We start from the raw sequence: 23,423 nt of genomic DNA, 5'->3' as shown, positions 1-23,423 counted from the left end.
TTTATCAGCACGTTATTTTCTACTTTACCTGTTAATGTCCATTGAATTATGACCATGTATAACTGTCATTATTGCTCTGAAAATGTGTTTCTAACACATTTGACAATCTTAAGTAGAATTGGGCTATCACAGAACACACTGCACACATTTTACAAAAAGATTTTAATGAAAATGTAGTTCTGTACAATTACAAGAATTTTAGTGCATTATAAGCAATCCCTTTAAATGTTTAACAGCCGAATCTTTTTTGAAAGTACTCATATGAAATTCTTTTATTTTATACAATTACCCTAATAGCAAATACTTATCACAGTAAGCAGTTTGTGTAGTGTTCCTTTATCTTTTGTCATGACAGAAACCCTGCCATTTTAGAAACGTGTCACCTGATGCAATTGTAGCATTTAATTGCCATCTTTGAAAACAAAAACTGCTTGTGCCATTTAGTTTAGTTCTGCAGTACTTTAAGCTACTTTCTGCTAACTTGGTATCAAATAGCCAAATTAGGATTCTCTTCAGTAGGAAAACTGTTTCCAGACAAGCACTTGTTTCATATACACAGAGATTTGTATAGGAATATAAGGTTACTTGGTCAACTTGTTTACCCTAGAGGTACTTATAAAACCCACCAATAACCCTAGTTAAGAACTTAAAATGCCCCACCCCTTCCAGTGAAACAAACGTATCCCAAGTTTTGAATCCAGTTATTCAGTGTGTATATTATTTTGTTTAGTGTTCACCATAATTGGGAAAATCAGTAGGCCCAGGAAGTTTGTCAGTAGAGTATTTTAGCTGACTGCTTTTCAGTTTCCAAAAATAAAATTTTTGCTTGAATATATACCATTATTGAGAATTGTTTGTTGTCTAGCACACCAAAATTCCTGATGATGGAACCACATAATCCAAGTGAAGAAAATTGCTTAAGATCACTTAATGAGCTTTGCTCCAAGTCTATATTACTATCGACATAATGGACCCAAAGTGTTATTTTCAGCACATATGAGCATCATAAATTCAGGTAGGTATTTTGGAAGAGAATTACTCACCTGTTGGTGGTTAATAAAATTTTATGACCAGTTAATTTCCACGTGAGCCATAATTCACTAAACTGCATTAGCTCAGACCCTCAAAAAAATGCACTACATCCCCTAACTTTGGCATAGTCCCTTATTTTCAGGAAGAAATCTTAAAATACATAAATTTCTAAAATCAAACCTCAACAATAAAGTACTTTAGTTAAGTGACATTGTTAACTTTTACTAAAAATGTCATCTTCATTTTAGGAAAAATGTTTTGTTCTATTCCCCAAAAGGGAGGGATTAGGGTTAGGTTCCCCCCCTCCCCTTTTGGGGGAGGGCAGGGAAGAGTATAGAAATAACATTTTTCCTAAAGCATCTGACTTTAATAAAAATTTGTTTTAAATAGCCCAGGGAAGGGGATGGGCGAGAGATAAAAATTTCATTTGCTGTTGAATTCTACATAGGAATTGTTTAAAAATGGTCTCAAATTTACTCATACCAATATAATTTCATCACCTAAAATTGTCGTTAATCTGATATATGATTAGAAATGTTTTGCACTGTAAAATGGAATATTTGTGTTTAATGGTTAAACACATGAATCCACAGACTGGAAACTGACCTATCTCATATGAGGGTAAATATTAAGTCTTTTGTGGGAAGTGATAGGAACAAATGTTATACAATATGAAGAGCTATAAGTAGAAAAAAAACAATTTCCTATTATTTGTGATAAATGATCAAAAAAAGGCTGAGTAATTTTAGAGATGAGTATTGAAGAAACAAAGAACCAAAGGTGAAGTTTTAAGAAACTGTAATGCCTCAGATAATAAATATTCCCTTGAGCTAGGTTTCATTATATTTGATATTAATCTTCACATAAAAAAAGCATTTTTAATAGAAGTGGTTTCCAAGAACAGGCATACACACATATCATATTTACCAGATAGAATCACTGTTATCAAATATGTCTGTACTCGAAAATCATTTCTACAAGAAATGGCTTTTAAAATGTCCCATAAATTTTGAGCAACATAAGTTCTGTATCTTAAAAAGCTAGCGTGGCACCAATGTTTCATTTTAATTATGTAAAGCTACTACTACCTTTTAGCCCCAGAGAACCTCCTAATATTAAGACATGGATTTGAAATGTTCAAATACCGGCTTTAAACCTTATAAACTGTGTAACTGGTAGTAAATCATTTAACTTAGCCTGTTTCCTCATCTGTAAAATGGAGATAATGATCCTCACAGATTGCTGTGAAGTCTTCTATACCCTTCAAATTCTAATGTAAATGAGTTTAGTCTCCATTAAGTTAGAATGTTTGTCTCACCTGTTACTAATGATCTGGTCAATAATCTTCTTGTAAGTTTGTCACAAACGACAGGTTGATTGGCTACTTCAAAGGACTTCTAATTGCCTTATAATATAAAACCAAAGGGAATGCTTGCTTCTGTGTTAACATGGTCCCAGAATTAAGCAAATGGCTAGTTTCAAAATGATGGATGCATATATGGGAGGAAGAAATCACCCATTAACTGGGCCTGGGATGAAAATACTTAAAATGTGCATGGGACAATGTAAGGTAGAAAGGGCAACTAAATGACATCATATGCAGGTTTTCTGTAGTACACTATTTGTCTTACCCAGCCAGAAACCTTCGAATTTAAGATGATATGAAGGCATTCCTCATATAGGCAAGTAGTTTTCATTCAACCTGTAAATCAAAAAGATTACTCTTACCTTGCTTTACAAAAAATTACCCTTTAATTAGTGAAAAAATTCAAAGGCAAACCTTACCTAAATGCTTATTGCCCTTCCTTGCAGGTCTAAATGCTAGACCTATCGACTGTGCCAACTCAAGAGCTATCACTCAAGGATGTTCCAAAAGGCGAAGAACTCTTGCTAGACTTTCTTCGATATTTCAGCTGTATATTGCAGATTTTAACTAGCCTTTGGAAAGCAGCTCACTATCAGCACAGTATCTTATGCCTTCACTTCTCTGAAGTTGAAGCTCTTGCTGCTGCCTCGTCATTCTTTAAATATGCTGACTTGTCCACTCAATAGGCTGCAGAAGTCCTGTCTTATTGAGTTGCCTTTGATCCATAATGTGCTATAGGTCCTTTAATGCTGGTTAAACGGCTTTCCTCATGGCTTACTTTTTCCACACTGTACACAAAAACTAAGCTAATAGAACTTATAAACAGGTCACAATCACCTGCTTATAGGTTGCAAACAGTTTTTTCATTATAGTTGACATTCTCATCATTAAACTAATTCCAGAGTTAACACAAGAGTACAATTAGCTTCATGGCTTATTAAGAAATATTGTCACCATTATTTAAGATACAAATTTCAGACTTGAAAAGAGAAATGTTAGATTCCTCTCTTTTACCCCTTCTCTCTTTATCACTAATGTTGGAAAATACTTTGCAAGCTTTTATTTTGAACCAAGTATCCAGGATTAAATTATGAACATTGAATATGTCCTTGTGTAATTTACCTATTTTTCTACCCTGCTTTATTGACATATGCTCATTAACAATCATTGTTGTCTGCTCATGACATTTATTGGTTTGAGTTTTGACTTCTGGAAAATTGCCACATCTGCAACCCATTTCCATGCTCGCAAAGCATGCATCCACATATTAATACTGAACAATGGCACAAGTTAAAGCAACATGAGTAAATCCATTGAAAACCAGTCCCACCCTCCATTTATTGCTTGTTTTGCCCAGTGCTTAATTGAACAGAAAATAAAAAGTTTCTGGATTAAAATGTTCAACGGCCAAAGGAAGGACAACAGTGGGACACATATATTTAGTACTTAAAAAAACATTAAGCATCATCTGGCGCAAAACAGTAGACTTTTATGTGGGAATTTTGTCCCACATGGTGCTGGCAAAGTACCTAGATCATGGAACTCCTTCACAATCAGTGTTTTTCAAGCAAACTGATAACTCATACCAATATTGTGTTGAAGTAGATATTTATGATGATGGTGATGACATGTTGTCTAGGCACTGAAGTGCAAATGAATTCTTACTTAGAATCAAACTTGAATTCAGGGTCTTCAAAAGCGAAAAGCTTGTGTACCAAACAATTGTGCTACATTGCTGCTGCAAGAAGGTAGTTTTAGAGGATTATACCTAGGCTATCCTTGGTTTCATCCAGAAAAATGCATATGGTGTAAGCAGGAAAGCATGCCAGCCATTTAAGTGTTTCACAATGCGTGCTTTTTATTCTCTTGCTCTGACAGCTTGTATAAATTAAAAAGACATTAAACCAAGGTAAGTATTTGAAGGTCTTTGGGCCTCTTCCTCCCCCCACTAAACCAATTAACACAAAATAGAAACCAAACAAAAAACCCCAGGTATCCAAATATTTGCTTGGATACAGCAGACTTAATGGTTGGCTATGACTTTAAACTCATTAAGAAAAATTTTTCAAAAGGGAGGGAAAGGAAAAAAAAAACCTACTGCCCAACTCCCACCCCTCCATTACCCAGAAATTCATGAGGAGAATATAGATTATCTCCTATTCCAACATCATGTTATGGCAGCAGTTTCAAAGGTGGCCAAGGTAACTCTAGAATGGATTTTTTTTTAACCTTTTTAATAAACACAACTAGGACTTGGCAGAGCTAACACACTAAATCATAGAGAAGTACAATTAAAAAAAATATATATGCACAACCCAAAAGGTAATTTGAAATTTTCATTTGAAAGGTAAAGCTTAATGCTATTAATTCACAAATATACTAATTTAAATACCCAATCCTAGTTGTTATCTAAAACACACATTGCAAACATACAAATACCTATTCTCTCCACTTGTCAACTCCCATTCATATCAATGGGTATTATGGTTTGGTTTGGGGAGAATAGATTCCCCTTAGACTGCAAGTCAGCAGGTGTTTCTTTACAGTTAACTTTAGCAAAATTCATACAAAATAGTAATTAACAATGATCTTCTCTACTTGTTAACTAACAAGGAAACACCTTCAAAACCGCATTTCATTAAAGTTTCTGTACTAAAATGTAGAAAAACTGAACTACACAAATATTGAAAAGTTAAAAATTCCTTAATTTTTTATTCCTGGTACCACTACCACAATTTACAGGGCAATATACCTGATGTAATGAAAAGAAAAAGAAAAGACAAAGCTACAACAGATAAAAGACCTCAGGAATGTACATCTAATTGACACTACATTGCATTAATCAATAGCTGCACTTTTTGCAAACTGTGGCTATTACAGTCCTGAACAAGAAGGGTTTCCTGTTTAAGCTGCAGTAACTTTTCTGACTATGGATCATCGTTCCTTCTGTGGCAGATTTTTACAGTTCCTCTAATGCATTTGGGACGACTGTCTCAAAGTAACCTGCAGCTTTCCTGACAACTCCTCGCTCTCTCTCCTGCTAAGAACTGTAGCCTGTTGAATAATATAGGATAAAAAAATTATTACACTCAGTGAATAGTTCCATTTTTCTTTATCATCATGATTAATACATATAAGAATACCTACCCTCTTCTGTTGAGTTTTTAGAACCTTCTGCTACCATATCCACCACTTCCACCACCAGATCCATAACCACCTTGAAAAGAAAACAGTATGTCATTTTTTTCTTCATAATTGAAATCTCAAATTTTAAGTTAGAAAATAATTAATATTTACCACCATAAGGACTGCCTGAGCTCCTTCCACCAAAACTGCCTCCTTTCATGGGTCCATAATTTGACTGCTGCTGCCCACTATAATTTCCAAAATCATTATAGTTCCCACTGCCACCATAGTTACCTGAAATTACAAAGATTGAGTCATTCTTTTACTGTGCAACATAAATACGACATTTCCCCTGTAAAACTACTATATGCATATTCTCCTGTCAATCATAGTAATATTCTCCATAGATCCTAGAAACCCTTTAAATCTGTCACTAATGGGAATATATAATACCCATGGATGCCAATTGACAGGCCTAAGGCATTGGTAGGGAAATAGGAAAGGGATGGGGGGCAAGAGGAGAAATGACAAAACAATAGAAGAGGCAAGAATCAATATGATTCAATGTGATATATGAATATCACAAGACTTAGAAACCATTTAGTAGAACCCTGTACTGTGGTAGAACTTGCCTATCCTTGTTTTCTATTGTCTAGGTAGAAAATGAATACCCTACAAGTTAATGCAACTGTTTGATTTGCTATTATTTCTTACTCAGCCAAACTTCTAAACTCATTGATACAGCACTGCACACAGAAGGCGCTCAAATGCTGTTGACTGTCAGGCTCATGCAGGTACTGTAACTGTAATAAAATGGAATAAACTCATACAAATACAATTATACACCTAAATTATGTTCAAGATTACATTAACATGGGTAACAAAATCTGATTTGGAACAATTTTTTCATGTACCACCCCCAAGTAATGTCAAAGTCCTTCTTTATTTACTATTATTTTTCCTAGGGTTCTCAAGTCTGCCCCTTTACCATTTAGATCCACTGACATAAACATTAACCCCAATCAAGTCAAAAAACAAAAACTCCAAAGTTAAAACAGTGGCATATTTGATAATTTTAGCTAAAATCATGGCAGACTATCATTACTAAAGGAAAAAGAAAAACCCATACAGAAGTAAAAGGACAACTCTCACTTTAGCATAAACTCACATTAAATTTTTACTAATCTACGAACTTTAAAAGCCTTCCTAAGGTTGAACACACCCTAAAAATGTTTAATTGAATGCTAATTAGATGCTGTTCAACAAAGCACCCATAATGCTAGAACTATACATGCTTCTAAATACACTTAAAACTACCCAAATTATTGAAACAAGAAATGTGAATAGCTTACCACCACCAAAATTTCCTCCTTCATTGTAACCATCATATCCTCCTCCACCACCACCATATCCACCACCTTGGTTTCCATATCCAGGTCCACCACCACCACCATAACCCCCTCTACTACTGTAGCCAGGACCACCTCCATAGTTGCCACCTAAAAAAAAAGTGAATAAATCAAGAACATGAAAGACAGATGTAAATGCATATAGGAATGTATGACCTATGTTGCCAAGTCACAGGCCTAAAGGCATTGGTAAGGAAATAGGAAAAGGAACTTTAAAAACTGTTAACTCTTTATGGGCTTAATAATAACATGTACCTATCCTACAACACAAAAAATATTTAACGTATGCTAAATTTACATTCTTAAAAGCACGTTACAATTAAACTGTAATATTGCAATCTAACATCCCAATAGTTTTATTTTATTAGTCTTAAAAGTACTCTCAAATTTAGTATTATCCGTCCTTGTTAAAAACATGAGAATAGGCACAATTCATGCTGTCATTAAATTGCTTAAACTGTACTTGTGTGATTTAATATTTAAACGTTTTGCAGAAACAAAAGTTATGCTTATACTGTTTAGTAAGTGGGTTACTTTAATCTGAGTATTTGTCATTAAAATCAAAAAACCCCCAACAATTAAAAAAAAATAACACAACCACATGAAGTAGACCAGTATTAGCGAAGACCCCAAAGAGACATAGGTACAAACTGTTAGTACACTAATGTTATCAATGCTCAGAGGAATGGTAAAAATCTCAGAGCAAAAAAAAAAAAGATTTATGCTACCTATGTACTTGAACTAATTAATGGTTTTAAAATGAAACTAGTGATAATATAAATGTCTAGTCGAGATCGTACAGTTGTACAATAAGCAGGTTAGATATTATTAGTTATGTATATATTTAAACAGTGTATTAGAAGGTCCTTTCAAGTTCTAAATATATGATCCCATGAAATAACATCTAAAAGAGTAGTCAGTGAACCCATCTATAATCCTGAAGACTTGTGTCACAACATTTCCCCTGCAAAATAAAAGGTTTGGACTTAATATTCTAAACCACCCAAGTGGAAGTAGTCAATAAAGTAAAACAAAAAAACCTAAACACGTTTTTCTTACTCCCAATGGAAATACAGCAAAAACTGAAATACAAAAATGGGGAAAAAAAGTGTAAAAACCTTACCATCACCACCAAATCCATTATATCCACCATCTCCACCTCCATAACTGCCTCTGCTGCCACCACCACCACCACCATAACCACCTAGGGAAAAAAGCCAAAATAATTTACAAAAATGTAATATACCCCAGATATAAAAATCAGGCAGGTATGTTAATGAATCAAAATCATTTTACCTCTTCCACCAAAGTTTCCTCCACGGCCAAAGTTTCCTCCACCACCTCCAAAGTTTCCTCCTCGACCCATAAAATTGCCTGAGCCACCTCCACGACCTTAAAAGTAATTTAGGAGGGTCAGAAATGCACTTGTCAAATCCTCCATAAATACATATGCACACACACACTTTTCTCCAGCTCACCTCTTTGCGAGCCAGCAGACTGCATCTCTTGCTTCGAAAGGGCCTTTTTCACTTCACAGTTATGCCCATTAATAGTATGATATTTCTGAACTAGAGAGAACAAAGTTTTAACTTAATAAAAAAACCTGGCAATTTTGCCTTTGGAAACAAGTTTAAACAAACTATAAATTGAGGTTATTATACATTATGTTCAAAAGTATGTACTTTCAATTATGTGAACATGGCATTACTAGTAATTTTATCAAATCCAGTTCAGAACTCAAGCTAGAATGTTTCTTTCTGCTCATTTCAGATCCATGAAAATTGTTACATACCAACAATTTTGTCAACTGTATCATGATCATCAAAAGTTACAAAAGCAAATCCTCTCTTCTTTCCACTCTGTCGATCTTCCATAACTTCTATAGTTTCGATTTTGCCATACTTTTCAAAGTAGTCTCTTAAATTATATTCTTCTGTATCTTCTTTAATACCACCAACAAAAATTTTCTTCACGGTTAGATGTGCACCAGGTTTTACAGAGTCCTATTAAAAAAACAAAAAGTAAAAATGCAATTTTCTGCAACAATTTCAGGTTGGGTACACAACATATTAATCATAGGCATACCTCTCTAGAAACAGCTCTCTTTGGTTCCACTACACGCCCATCAACCTTATGTGGCCGAGCACACATTGCTGCATCTACCTCTTCTACACAAGAGTAAGTCACAAAGCCAAAGCCTCTGGAACGTTTTGTTTGGGGATCTCTCATCACCTAATAAAGCACATTTACATGTTACAATTTGTTACCCTAGACTATATAAGCAACTTTTTTTAACCCTCTTATATATATTTGTTTAAATTTCAACAACTTACCACACAATCTGTGAGAGTGCCCCATTTTTCAAAGTGTTCTCTTAAACTATCATCCGTAGTTTCAAAGCTCAAGCCACCAATAAACAGTTTTCTCAACTGCTCTGGTTCCTTTGGATCATGACCCTTAGAAAAATAAACAAATTTAGCAGTTCATAATTCTCACTTATCCTCATCAAATTTTTTGGATATTAGATCTTTTTCCTCACTTATCCTCATCAAATTTTTTGGATATTAGATCTTTAGAGGAACTATTACTACCACTAGTGAAGCAGGAAGTAGCAAAATAAGCTAGTGAATTTCTTAACAATTTCTTTCAGTACAGTTAAAGCAGTGTATAGTTACATGTTAGGAAACAAAGACTTGTGCAGTTTTTCCAGGTGATTTATTTTGTTAGGTGACAATTGGATAAGAATGGATGCTACAGAGTTGTATCTGAGATACTATGTGAATTATAGGAACCCTACAGCCTGCTTTTCAAATGTTAGCCTAGAATTATCACTTTTCTTCATCTGAAATCACATTTTGGACAAGGAAAACAAAAAGACTTCAGGGATAAATGAAAATCTAACCACAGACTTCCATTCACTTAACAAGTGTCTAGAAATACTTGCTACTAGGCCAAGTACAGGAAAGCATCTGGAACACTAATACAGCAAGGCCTTATTCTAGTCTCTCATCATTCTCTTCCTGAGTAGTGGAATCAGCAGCAGTTGTGAAAAAAATCATACTTTTCCCCAGATTCTACTGCTTTAAGAAAATTTCACACTACTGAAATGTGAACATATTTTATATAACAATTATAAGACATGATGTTTTGGAGAACATTCTGATTCGGTGACTTTGTACTTATAAACTGTCCAAATTCTACTTTTTAAATTCTGTACACTTTCAGGAAATTAGAGTCTTTGATAATTTTTTTCAATCTTTCAGCACAAAGTTAAATATTTGCTTCAGATAAACACTTCAGTTAATTGTAGTGTAATCTAAGTTCTAAACTGGCATTGCATGACCTTACAATTGCCCTCAGTTGTACCAGAGTCCTTTTTTTGTAACGTTTCCCTCCAAAAAACTCAATACATGGATGGGACCTATGTTAAAAAAAAAAAAAAATGCCACAATAGCGTTTTAAAAGTCACTTCCCAAATCCAGGAGCTGAATAAACGAATTTTATTTCCTAATGATGGCCAAATCAACACCCTAATAATCTGTCATTAACTAAAAGGTCCAAATTTTTTAAAGAGCAAAACTGTTATTGTAAGAAAACTAGCATTATCTTCACTTAAAAGAGAAATAAAGGCTTAAAATTCAATTGCCTTTTCATAATTGCATAACATCCAAAGCCTTGGACAATATAAAACGACTAAAAACTTTCGATTTTAAGTTTGATGTAGCCTATTCTCTCAATTTCAGTTACACGCAGTTTATTGAAGGGAAGTTAACCAAAATCGGCCGTGGGAGATTTAACGAGGGTTTCTGACACGCCAAGCCTTTCCCTGCAGACACCACACCACGATCCATCTTCCGTAGTCCTCCCCTTTCCTCCCATCTCACTGTTAAGTTACAGGGGGAAGTTTCCTTCGTCTACAAAAGTGGCTCGTCAATAGGTATCAGTCACACTTTCGTTACTTTTGGGGTCATAAAGATACTTTATGGGTAAACTAGAGGTGAAAAGCAGTTCCACTCCCCGCGCGGCCAGGACATCGGAGGAGAAAGGGGCAGGGAGCCGAAGGAAGCACGGTCCTCAGGCCCAGAAGCGTGGTGGCGGAGCCGCTGCGATGGCAGAAAGCAGCAAGCCTTTCGATTCCTTGCAGCAGCGCCTCCCCTCGCCGCCTCCTCTCCCCTTCCCCCTCCCTCCTCCCGCTCCCGCCAGCGCCCTCCCCGCCCCCAGCCCAGCCCAATCCCGCGCTCTCGCTAGGCAGCAGCAGCGGCGAAGCGGCGGCCATTGCGGGCCAATGCGCCATTTCACAGAGCCGAGGATCGATGTCAATGTGGCGGCGGCCGCCGCCCGCCCGCTCTCCCGGATGTGGTTGCCCGCCCCCTCCCTCCTTCCCCAGCCCCGCTCGGCTCTCCCCTCCCCCACCGTCTCTCCCCAACCGCTCGCTCGCTCTCTCCCTCCCTCCCGCCCGCCCGCCTGCCATGCCGCACTCCGCCTAAAATCAGGAGCCATCGCGGCCAGGCCCGCTCCGCCCCCGGACGGCGCCCCCACCGAGCCGCGGCTTTGCGGGGCAGCCTTCGAGGCGGAGGGAGGCGGGAGGCGGCTCAGGAGACAGGGGGGAGGAGGAGGCCGAGGAGGCGGCGGCGGGGGCCGAGGGCCCGACGGCTCCACCGCGGCCCGCTGCCTTCCCCTCCCCCCCCACCGCCGCCTCAGCGCAGAGCGCGGGACCGACCGACCGACCGAGCCCCCTCTGTACTCCCCCCGCCAAAGCCGGGGCACCCGCGCCGGCCACAGCCCAGCAACCCCCCGCTCTCCCCCTAATACCTCCTCCCCCCGGCGACGGCGACGGCGGCCGGAGTCGGGCTGGGGGCGGCCGGGCGGCTGTTTTACCTCCATTTTGAGACCGGACTCGCCGCCTCCAACTCGGGTTCAATATGGGACCGAGAGGAAGAGGCGGGGCCGGCCGTCACGTGACGCACTTTCCGCGCGCCGCCGGCGGCTGGTGGGAAGGCGGACGTGAGGGGGAGGGGCCGGGCGTGGGCGCTGAGGGAAACTGAGAGCGAGACGGACTGGGGGAAGTGGGGGTGGGGCGGAAGGCTCCGCGCTGGTCGAGGTAGCGCGCGCCGCCGCCCCTCTCTGTTCCCCCCCTTTCCAGGGAGCGCGCCTTCCATCCTCAGTCGTCTTCCTTTTTCCTCTTCCCTCTCCCGCATAGGCCTTCGGGACTAGAGCCTTTCCCGCCCTTTGCGCCCGGCTGGTAGAATGGAGGTGGAGCTCTGGCCTTCCTTTGGTGCTAGATCCGTGTGCAAAGAAACCGGCCTGCTCGACCGCTCCGTCTGGCCACCCTCGCCCCCTCCCGCCAGATCCCTCTGCGGATCCCTCGTTGGGTGGATTGTTAAAGCGGCTAATGAAAATCCTCCCCGTCTCCCCCCGCGCCGCTGCGCGCAGACCCAGGGGAAGGCTTTCTTTCCTGTTGCCTACGTTAGGAAGGTCTGGATGCAATTCACTCGAATACTGTCACTCAGCCTTTACTCTCCTTCCAAAGAATTCACGAGTTATTTTAATTTTTTTTTTTTTACAAATCAAGTACAGGCAGGGCCAATCAGCTTGTAACGAACGTCTGCAGATGTCCGAGAATCTGCCGTGCTGACGGTGAAAGCGCTGTTTCCTGGTGTACTTCAGAATTAAGTGTAGTGGCACAGCGCTCCGTCTACCATCTTGGGACAGGCCGGAGTGGTGCACACTCCGTGTGGTGACAGCCCGGAGGAGGCTTCCTTGTCCGAGCCGCTTTGGAGGGCCAAGGAGCGCTAGCCGCGGGAGGATTCCCAGCCAGGGTCCTTTGTAACAACGGCGATACAATTAGGTTTTTGTAGTCCTGCGTGGTTTTGTTTCACGCATTTAAAAGCGTTCAGAGAAGGCACGCAAGGTTTCGTCAGCACACAAAAGAGCCCCAGGTGCCCCAGGCCCCAGCGCAGCGCTCGGCCCGGAGTGCTGACCGTTGTACGCATGTGCGGGCGGATGGCCGGCGGGGGGCTTGCTGTCCTGAGGCTGTGGATGGCCGGTGAATGGGGCTGCTCACTAAGTGAGGCGGCCGGCTGCATTACACCGGAGAACTTTTGTTGGGCTGTTTCCGGACGTGCTTGACTTTCCGGGGCTCCATCTGGGGCTTCCTTTGCAGAGATGCCGGGGTGGTTGCCATTTCCTCCAGCTGAGGAAACTGAGGCACACAGGGGAAAGGGATTTGCCCGGAGTCTTCCCAGCCCAGGCCTGGCACCCCGGCACTCCTAGCAGCGGGCACCGCACCTAGCCACTCGGGGACACCGGGAGCGCTCACCTCCCAGGAGGGCTTGAGAGGCCGGCGGGGATAACCCAAGACCGTCTGGAATCTTTAAAGCGTGTGTACGTGTAGGCTGTTGTTACACAGGCCAGTTTACCGCTCACAAGCTTGTCCGCAGTCAGATAAACTGGCCCGGGTGCTGAGCTTCAGGGGTGCTGGGGGCCCCCAAACACTGACCCGCCGGGTCCTGCGCCAGTGAGCCAAAGAAGGACAAAGTTTACTAAAGATGGCCGTACTGGGCTGACTCCTAGGGAGCCTGGCCACTGGTGACGCTTGTGTTCACAAGCGGCCGGAGAGGGTCTCAGCCAGGCAGGGTCTGAGCGCCTTCATGGAGGCGAGGTGGAACTAAACACAGAAAAGACTGAGGGAAGCCTCCGGGCGTCACCAGGTAGTCTGGGGTCCTAGCCATGGGCTTGATGGGGCGCTAGGGGAATGTCCCCTGGCACCCTGGGGTGAATACAGGTGGACTAGGAGGATCCTGATGGGAGTGGCTGGTAATGGGATCAAAGGGTGGAGAACCAAAAGAGCGCTAAATAGGAGATGGGGAGTCTCGGACCTAAGAGAAATGCGGGGGGACTCCAAGGAGCCCCCTCTCCGCCAGGCCAGGCTTTCCAGGGCCCTTCAGACAAATGTGACCATAGGTCTCCCGATCCAAAGGGAAAAGGGCTTGGCTGGGGCTCGTACCCCTCAACAGGGACATGACCCGCTCAGTCTTCCAGGGAGACTCTAGGACTCCATGGTTAAAACTGGATAGCCTGTATTCTGCTGGCATAAATTTGGAGAACCCAGAGGCCCCTCCATGATGAGACTAGAGTTAGGACCCTTGTGGAGGATTGCAGATAGACAAATAGACAGAGGAAGCATTTCTATTAAGGGCTAAAACGGTGCCAGTTACTGAGATAAATTCTAGAAATACAAAGAGAAGAAAACAAGATGATCCCTCCTCTCAAGGGCCTGACCTTCTAACGATGGAGAACAAAACTCAAAGTCCTGGAAAGGGTGGAGGAGGGGGAGGAGAAAGAAGAGGAAGGGTCCATGCCAGGGCAAGGCTGCTGGTGAGGAGGCAGACCAGTCTGGACATCGAACTGAACCAGGAGGCAGGGGATCATGGCTGGGCTCCTCACTCTACTGTTGTAAAACATGAATCACCTCTATTTTCAAGTTTTAATAAACATGATTGGAGTACCATGATGTATGAGCATAGCTTGAGTAGGTGATAAAGTTCTCAATTGACATGGGACATGTTATGTAGGGTTTTAAGTTGGGGCAGCTAGGCTGTGAAGCAGATAGAGTGCCTGGCCTGAAGTCAGGAAGACTCATCTTCCTGAGTTCACATGTGACCTTATACACTTGATAGCTGTGTGACCCTGGGCAAGTCACTCAATCCTTTTTGTCTGTTTCCTCATGTTTAAAATGAACTGGAGAAGGAACTGGCAAACCACCTTACTGTCCTTGCCAAGAGAACCCCAGGTGGGGTCGTGAAAACTTGTACATGACTTAACAGAATTTTAAAGTCAGCGGAGTTGCATTTGATTTGAGTTCAGTGTGACCCAGGGCAAGTCATTTAACCTTTTTCAGCTCTTAGTTTCTTCATTTATAAAAGGCAGACTTATGTGATGATCCAATCCCTAGAGATTACTCTGATTGTCAAGAGGGAGAGGCCAGGGCTCTGATCTGGGGTACTTGTTCAGTCATTTATATCTCATCCAATATTCTTAATCAGTCACAATCAAAAGCTCACTCAGGTAATAAAGACTCTCTTAATAAACTCTCCCTGTGATAAGTACTTTGCATACTTTACAGCATTACATAAATGAATTATTTCTCATTATTTGCTTTTAGTCTCCCCTGGAACTTATAGCCCAGCAGGAGGTCTTTTAAAACTCCGATTTGCCCTACCTCTCAACTTATAAAACCAGTGAACCAAGAAGCGTAATCACAGTTTTGGTTTTTAGAGATCATCTAGTTGAATCCCTTAAATGGTGCCAGAATCCCTTTGCTGTGTTCAAGACAAATGTTCATCCAGCCTCATGTTGAACACTTCCCTTGTCCAGAAATTTGCTACTTCACAAGGCAGATCATTGGATATTTTTCTGCTACAAAGTTCTTAGTGTCCTCTGGGTTTACCTTACATACTGGGTGCTTAATTAAATGCTTATTTACTGATTGACTAGAACAGAGTAAAGCGGAATTATTTTGTCTTTATTTCTTTTTTTAATATACCTTTCTTAATACACCCTAAAATCACATTATCTCTTGAGGTTATAAAAGTAAGCTGTAGACTAAAAGTGAGCCTTTAGTCCATTAAAACCTCTATCTTTTCCCCCATCCTGGACTTCTGAATTTGATTTTTTGAAGCTGAGTTGAAGACTTCATGTTTGCCTCTGTTCAGTTTGATCTTATTACATTCAGCCTGGTATTCAAGCCTGTGAAACTTTTTTTTAAACCTCTGTTCTGTCAATCAATATATTAACTATCCCTCCCAAAATTTTATCAACCAATGATTCCAATTTGATAAATCATTTATCCAAGTCACTGATAAAAATAATAGGTAGCATAGGGCCAGACCCAGATCTCTGAAGATGGTCTTCCAAACTGATGTTGAACTATTAAGGACAATTCATTCATTTTGTCCTTTTCACTAGTTTCAGATTCACCAAATTGTACTGTCTAGCCCACAGATGATAACACATGTAAGTCATAAAAATCCTGTGTGAGGCCATCCTAGCACCATCATCAGCCACATTATTATAATTTAAAATGTAGTTGAGAAATATTTTTAAAATAAAAATGCAATAAAACATGTTAATATGTGGTTTTTTAAATCAATATGTGGACTGTAGTTTAATGGCCCCAGTTTATATTTGAGCTCAGCATCACTGTTCTGTCTCATGACTGTATTAGGAAGGAATGGCTCTCCTCTCTAGAAATACACAAAGAGTTATTTGGGTAGTAGAAATGCAAAGATAATGAACAGAGCCCCAAAGATTCTTACTAATTTTGATGGTTTGTACCAGATGTACTGAGCTGGAGCTAGTTTATCTGTACCTTGAATTGGCATAGTTGCAGCAGCATTCTAAAAAACAGATTTCTCTAGGACTAATGGTATCTTTTCTATAAACTTCATCTACCAGTTTAAAAATGCTGTCAAAAGAGATAATAATGTCAGCATGGAATGATCTTGATGAACTATGTACATTCTTTATTACTGCTTTCTTTTTTAGATATTTGTCATTTTTTCAGTTTTTTTTTTCAGTTGTGTCCAACTCTTTGTGACCCCAATTGGGATTTTCTTGGCAGAGATACTGGTATGGTTTGCCATTTCCTTTCCTAGCCCATTTTCAGATGAGGAACTGAAGCCAACAGGGTTAAGTGACTTGATCAGGGTCACATAGCTAGTAAGTGTATGAGGCCACATTTGAACTCAGGAAGATGAGTCTTCCTGACTCCAGGCCCTGCACTCTTATCCACTTTACCACCTAGATGGTTGCTATCCCCTAAATAGCACGTGCTAGAATTTTGCCAGTAATAAGAATAAACTCATTGGCCTAGAGTTTTCAAACTCCATTCTGTTCCTTTTTTTGTTGAAAATCAGGATAACATTTTTCTTTCTCCAATTCTGTCAGTTAAGAGATGGAATGCTATGTATGAGGAACACTGAGAAGGCAATTTGAGGGTAGTAATATATAACAGGGATAGAATGGCAGGATGGATCCAGGTTGTGAAGAACTTGAAATGTCAAACAGAGGCATTTGTATTTTACCTTGGAGATAATAGGGAGCCTCTGGAATTTATTGAACAGGTGGCACCGCATTCCTGTTGTACCATGTGCTTTATTCCTTCCTTTCACTTCTTAGAATCCCTGGTTTCCTTCAAAGCTCAGATGAAACTCCGTATTGTCCATGTAGCCTTTCCTATTCAACCTAGCTGCTAGTGCCCTCCTTCCTCCAAATTACTAAAATGTGTATGGATCTATAAAGGTGTCTGTTGCCTCTCTTGATATAGTGCCCTCTCATGAGGGCAAGAACTGTTTTATTTTTGTTGTTGTATTCCCAAAACTTATTGTAGCACAGTGCCTGCCAAATAGTAGGTATTTAATTAATTGATTGCTGGTAGATTTGTAATTTTTCTGACAACTTTGTGAAGTAATTTGGGAACTAAATCATTCAAGGCTTGCAACCCAGTGAGACAATTACTAGGTATTTGACCTAAGGAGGCTTTTGGTAGGAAGGAAAACTTTGTCCAAAAATATGCATAGCAGTATAACTTACAGTAGAAAAAAATCATAAACAGATTTTGTATCCAAGGATGAATGATGGGCTAAACAAATTGTGGTATAGGAATAGAACGGGATATTATTGTACCATAAGGGTTGACAAACATAAACTCAAAATAATGGGGGAAGACCTGTGTGAAGTGATGAAGAGTAAAGAAATTCAAGTTAAGGGGGTTGAGCCAAGATGGAGGAGTGAAGTGGACATTTTTAGTGAGCTCTCCCAGTCCAAACCTTCAGACAACTTTTAAAAAATGCATCAAATCAAATTCTGAGTGGGAAAACAGATAAAAAGGCACAAGCCATTTTTCCAACCCAAGACAGTTTAGGAAAGGAAAAAAGAGGTCTATGGTCACTGGATTGGTGGATGGCTCAGAATGTAGTAAAAACAGTACCAGGCAAAGGTCTTAGAGGCAGCAGCAGTGGTGGGTAGTGGCATCCAGCACCCAATAACAGTAAGGGACTGAACCCCTGATTAGAAAGATTACAGGAGACCCCTGTGCTAGAACTGGCTGCAGGAGTAGGAGCCATTTGGCAGCATCTTGGCCCATTAGCATTTTGGGTTGTAGTTTTATGGTAGAGTGGAGTATTTGCAGTCCTGAGGGAGCAGAGACCTACCTGGGTAAGAATCATAACTAAGACCAGGATGGTGATCAGAATTCTCCCTGGATCATACCATCTTGGACATACCAAAAATATACAGGCCTCAGATTGAGCTACGGAAGCTTAGACCCACCATTCCGCTCAGAAGTAATCAGAACCTAACTCTAACATAAAGCCCAAAGTCAAGAAATAAGCTGGACCCCAAATGATAAATGGTCAAAGGATATGAACAGGTAGTTTTCAGAGGAAGAAATTAAAGCTATCTATAGTCATATGAAAAAAATGTTCTAAATCACCTTTGATTAGAAAGATGCAAATCAGAACAACTCTGAGGTACCACATCACACCTATCAGATTGGCTAACATGACAAAACAGGAAGATGATAAATGTTGGAGAAGATGTAGGAGAGTTGGAACACTAATTCATTGATGGTAGAGCTGTGAGCTGATCCAACCATTCTGGAGAGCAATTTGGAACTATACCCAAAGGGCTGCAAAAATGTGCATACCCTTTGACCCAGCAATACCATTTCTAGGACTGTATCCCCAAAAGATTATAAAGATGGGAAAGGGTGCTACATGTACAAAAATATTTATGGCAGCTGTCTTTGTGGTGGCCCAAAACTGGAAATCAAGGGGATGCCCATCAATTGGGGAATGGTTGAATAAATTGTGGTATATGAATGTAATGGAGTACTATTGTGCTGTAAGAAATGATAAACAGGAAGACTTCAGAGAGGCCTGGAAGGACTTATATGATCTGATGCTGAGTGAAAGGAGGAAAACCAGGATAACTTTGTACACAGCAACAACTACAGTGTGCAAGGAATTTTTCTGGTAGACTTAGTACTTCATTGCAATGCAAGGATTTAAGAAATTCCCAACAGACTCTTGAGGCAAATGCCTTCCACATCCAGAGAAAGAACTATGGAACTGGATCGCAGAATGAAGCAAATCATTTTCTTTTGTGTTATGTTTTGTTTTGCTTTATGATTTCTCCCAGTCATTTTAATTCTTCTATGCAACATGACAGAGGTGAAAATATATTTAATAGGAACATATGTGTAGAACCTATATAAAATTATATGCTGTCTCAGGAAGGGAGTGGGGAGGAAGGGGAAAAGAAGGGATAAGAAAGGGAAAAAAAATCTAAGATATATGGAAGTGATTGTAGAACACTAAAAACAAATAAAATAATTTAATTAAAAAAAAGAAATGTTGGAAAAATGAGCAAACAGCAGCAAAAGAATTTGATCATTAAAAACTACTGTGGTGTAACACAAACTCAGAAGAAGACAATGACCAGAAAATAAGCAAAGCTTCTAAGAACAATGCAGGTTGAATACAAAACCAACAAGAATTCCTAGAAGAGCTTAAAAACCATTCTTTAAAAAAAGGAACAAAAAACATTTTCAAAAATCAGATAAGAGTGGTAGAGGAGAATTTGGAAAAAAATTGAGAACAATGCAAAAAAAATACGAAAAGAGAATTAATAGCTTGGTTAAAAAAAAGGCACAAAAATGCTGAAGAAAATAATGCCTTAAAATCAGAATTGGCCAAAGGGAAAAAGAGGTTAAAAAAAAAAAATCTCACTAAAGAAAATAACTGCTTAAAAATTAGAATTGGTCAAGAAGAAATTGGAGTCAAAGAAAAATATAATAATGATGATGATGCTAGTTAACATTTATATGATGTTATATGTTAGGTGATGCACACTGACCACAATTATGTGGATGAAGACATAAAAGCTCAGAGAAAACACAGTGGATAATGTTGGTATTAACATTACCCTCTCTTTCCTTTAACAAATGTTATAAAAGTATAAAGTTACATCTGCTTCCAGTAACTATCTTTTTTTTAGGCTATTGTGCTTTACTGGTTTGGGGAAATATACTGTGTTGTTGATATGTTTGTGTTTTGTTTAGACTTTTCTGTTGTATCAAAACTAAATTTTTTAGTTTCTAAAAACAACTCAAATAGCCTTTTACCTTCTAGGAGCACATTTTAATGAAACAAAACGAACAATATGTAGTGGTATTTGTAATGGCAAGTAAAATAGGATCTTTTGCTGTTTTTGTTTTAGTATAATCAAGAAGTATAATGCCTCTATTTGAATGTGATCAAGGAAGATCTTTCCTACCCATTGTAGGGTCTGGGAAGATTTGTAGGACCATCCATGCCTTTTGTGAATGAGGTACTCATTCTCAAGGGATGTGAAGCCCTCTGGCTTTTAAAAAGTGTATAAAGACCCTGAGGTGCCAGTTTTAATTTGGGGCTTACTGACTGGAAGTGTTTTATTTTGGGGCTTACTGACTGGAAGTGTTTATTTGGCCAGACAAGGACTCTGGGAAGCTGCTAAAGGAACCCCATCCCCCACCCCTTTGAGAACCCAGATGTAAGTGCTTCTCTCTCTGGTAAGTATGGTCAGACAGTTGAACTGTCTCTTGAATTATGGTCAGGCAGAGAAAGCCATGTCTGTTGATCTTTAATTTCTCTGTATTTTCTTTGAAGTGCAGGGTGCTGACTCCCCTGAACTATGTGAATGATAAATGTGCTTGGTTAAAGGAATGATACATGTGCTTGATTAAAGTGATTGTTAACCCCTCAAAAGTTGCTTTCCTCTTATGAATGGAGATCCAAGAATCTGTGGTAGCAGATGCCCCGTGTATATTGGGGTGCTTATTGATACAGTGTTCTCTTTACACATGTCTATTTTCTTTCTTTTTTTTAGCAATAAAAAATAAGGGAATCTGAGAAAAGAGAGTGAGTTTTATAATGCTGTAGGGATAGTCATCAACTTTCCCCTTAATGGGGAATCTTTTTTGGTGTTTTTATAAGATATCTTTTGAAAAAGGAGCCAGTGGTGCAGACAGGAAAGGGGAGTTTATTTTAATCTTAAGGGATGAAATGAAAGAAGGCATGGCTAGAAGTAATAAATCAAAAATTATCTTTTATTGTTCAAGAGCAATAAAATCCCTTCTGGAAACTGACATGTTCATGTGTAACTTTTTAAAATTTATAATATGTGTCTTTAGGCTATAACTTGAAGTATGGGGGAGGGAGAAGAATGAATTAGAATGAATGGTCTTTGCTCAACTTGAAAGAACATGGAGCTAAGATTCAAAGAGCTGGGTTCTAGTCCTAGTTTAATCACTACTCAGTGTATGACCTTGGGTAAATCACTTAACTTCTTTAGGTCTTAGTTTCCCCATCTGTAAAATAAGAATGGTAATAATGTGTTATATGCTTACAAAGGGCTGTACTAAGTGTCACTGGAGGTAATTATACAAAAGTTCTTAGCAAATTGCAAAGTTTATACAATACTGATATTATTAGTTTAGGAATTTCAGCAGAGCTTTTAGTTACCATATAGTTGTTAATTGCCCTGAGACTTTTAAAAACACACATGCAATCCTGAATGTTGTTTCATGAATGTGCCAGAAAGATGGAAGAACTCAGAAATTGCTTCTTAATAGTAATAGCTGATATATAACCTTTAAAGCTTACAAAGCAGTTGGCATACATTATTCCTTTGATCCTCACAGCAACCTTATGAGGTTGGTACTGCAGGTATTATTATTTCTATTTTTTTTTAATTTAACTTTTAACATTTATTTTCACAAAATTTTGGGTTACAAATTTTCTTCCCTTTTATCCCCTCCCCCCCCCAAACCCAAGCATTCTAATTGCCCCTGTGACCAATCTGCTCTCTCTTCTATCCTCCTTCTCTGCCCTTGTCTCCGTCTTCTCTTTTGTCCTGTAGGGCCAGATAGCTTTCTTAACCCCTTAACCTGTATTTCTTATTTCCCAGTGGTATGAACATTACATTTGATCCTAACACTTTGAGTTCCAACTTCTTTAGCTCCCTCCCTCTCCACCCCTTCCCCTTGGAAGACAAGCAATTCAATATAGGCCAAATCTGTGTAGTTTTGCAAATGACTTCCATACTAGTTGTGTTGTATAGGACTAACTATATTTCCCTCCATCCTATCCTGTCCCCCATTACTTCTATTCTCTTATGATCCTTTCCCTCCCCATGAGTGTCGACCTTGGATTGCATTCTCCTCCCCATGACCTCCCCTCCATCCTCCCCCCCACCCTGCTTGTGCCCCTGTCCCCCACTCTCCTGTATTATGAGATAGGTTTTCCTATCAAAATGAGTGTGCATTTTATTCTTTCCTTTCGTGGAATGTGATGAGAGTAGACCTCATGTTTTTCTCTTGCCTCCCCTCTTTATCCCTCCACTAATAAGTCTTTTGCTTGCCTCTTTTATGAGAGATAATTTGCCCCATTCAACTTCTCCCTTTCTCCTCCCAATATTTCTCTCTCACTGCTTGATTTCATTTTTTTTTTTAAGATATGATCCCATCCTCTTCAATTCACTCTGTGCACTCTGTCTCTATGTATGTGTGCGTGTGTGCATGTGTGTGTGTGTGTACTCCCACCCAGTACCCAGATACTGAAATGTTTCAAGAGTTACAAATATTGTCTTTCCATGTAGGAATGTAAACAGTTCAACTTTAGTAAGTCCCTTATGGCTTCTCTTTGCTGTTCACCTTTTCATGGTTCTCTTCATTCTTGTGTTAGAAAGTCAAATTTTCTTTTCAGCTCTGGTCTTTTCATCAAGAAAATTTGAAAATCCTCTATTTCATTGAAAGACCATTTTTTCTCCTGAAGTATTATACTCAGTTTTGCTGGGTAGGTGATTCTTGGTTTTAGTCCTAGTTCCTTTGACTTCTGGAATATCCTATTCCATTCCCTTCGATCCCTTAATGTAGAGGGTGCTAGATCTTGTGTTATCCTGATTGTATTTCCACAATACTTGAATTGTTTCTTTCTAGCTGCTTGCAATATTTTCTCCTTCACCTGGGAATTCTGGTAATTTGGCCACAATGTTCCTAGGAGTTTCTCTTTTTGGATCTCTTTCAGGCGGTGTTCTGTGGATTCCTTGAATATTTATTTTGCCCTCTGGTTCTAGAATCTCAGGGCAGTTTTCCTTGATAATTTCATGGAAGATGATGTCTAGGCTCTTCTTTTGATCATGGTTTTCAGGTAGTCCCAGAATTTTTACATTGTCTCTCCTGATTCTGTTTTCCAGGTCAGTTGTTTTTCCAATAAGATATTTCACATTATCTTCCATTTTTCGAATCTTCTCGCTATGTTCTGTGATATCTGTCTTTCTCATAAAGTCCTTAGCATCCATCTGTACCATTCCAGTTTTGAAAGATCTATTTTCTTCAGTGAGCTTTTGAATCTCCTTTTCCATTTGGCTAATTCTGCTTTTGAAAGCAT

General features: G+C 39.7%; 1 protein-coding gene across 3 annotated transcripts; it reads right to left on the bottom strand.

Moving 5' to 3' along the window:
- Positions 1-2,232: 2,232 nt before the first annotated feature.
- HNRNPA3 (heterogeneous nuclear ribonucleoprotein A3) lies at positions 2,233-11,995 on the bottom strand. Of its 3 annotated transcripts, none has more exons than XM_072612418.1 (11): positions 11,746-11,995; positions 9,267-9,389; positions 9,019-9,165; positions 8,726-8,936; positions 8,412-8,501; positions 8,230-8,325; positions 8,057-8,137; positions 6,877-7,023; positions 5,696-5,818; positions 5,546-5,615; positions 2,233-2,734 (listed from the first exon to the last, which is right to left on the bottom strand). In XM_072612418.1, the coding sequence occupies exons 1-10, from the start codon at positions 11,815-11,817 to the stop codon at positions 5,563-5,565; spliced, it is 1,143 nt and encodes a 380-aa protein (XP_072468519.1). In that variant the 5' UTR covers positions 11,818-11,995; the 3' UTR covers positions 2,233-2,734; positions 5,546-5,562. The 3 variants fall into 3 exon arrangements, with proteins under 3 accessions (XP_072468519.1, XP_072468518.1, XP_072468520.1); XM_072612417.1 differs by lacking the exon at positions 2,233-2,734 and adding an exon at positions 4,231-5,452; XM_072612419.1 differs by lacking the exon at positions 2,233-2,734 and adding an exon at positions 4,231-5,452 and having other exon boundaries at positions 11,812-11,933.
- Positions 11,996-23,423: the final 11,428 nt, after the last annotated feature.

The sequence above is a fragment of the Notamacropus eugenii genome, chromosome 5 (genome assembly GCF_028372415.1).
Source record: "Notamacropus eugenii isolate mMacEug1 chromosome 5, mMacEug1.pri_v2, whole genome shotgun sequence".
Classification (NCBI taxonomy): domain Eukaryota; kingdom Metazoa; phylum Chordata; class Mammalia; order Diprotodontia; family Macropodidae; genus Notamacropus; species Notamacropus eugenii.
Note: the sequence above shows the minus strand (reverse complement) of the source record. Positions and strands in the feature narration are given on the sequence as shown.

Coding starts and splice junctions, on each gene's coding strand:
- HNRNPA3 (XM_072612418.1), bottom strand. CDS start 11,817: ATGGAGGTAAAACAGCCGCCCGGCCGCCCCCAGCCCGACTCCGGCCGC. Junction 8,502..8,725: donor TACAGTTGACAAAATTGTTG/GTATGTAACAAT, acceptor TGTTCTCTCTAG/TTCAGAAATATCATACTATT. Junction 5,616..5,695: donor CTCAGGCAGTCCTTATGGTG/GTAAATATTAAT, acceptor TTTCTTTTCAAG/GTGGTTATGGATCTGGTGGT.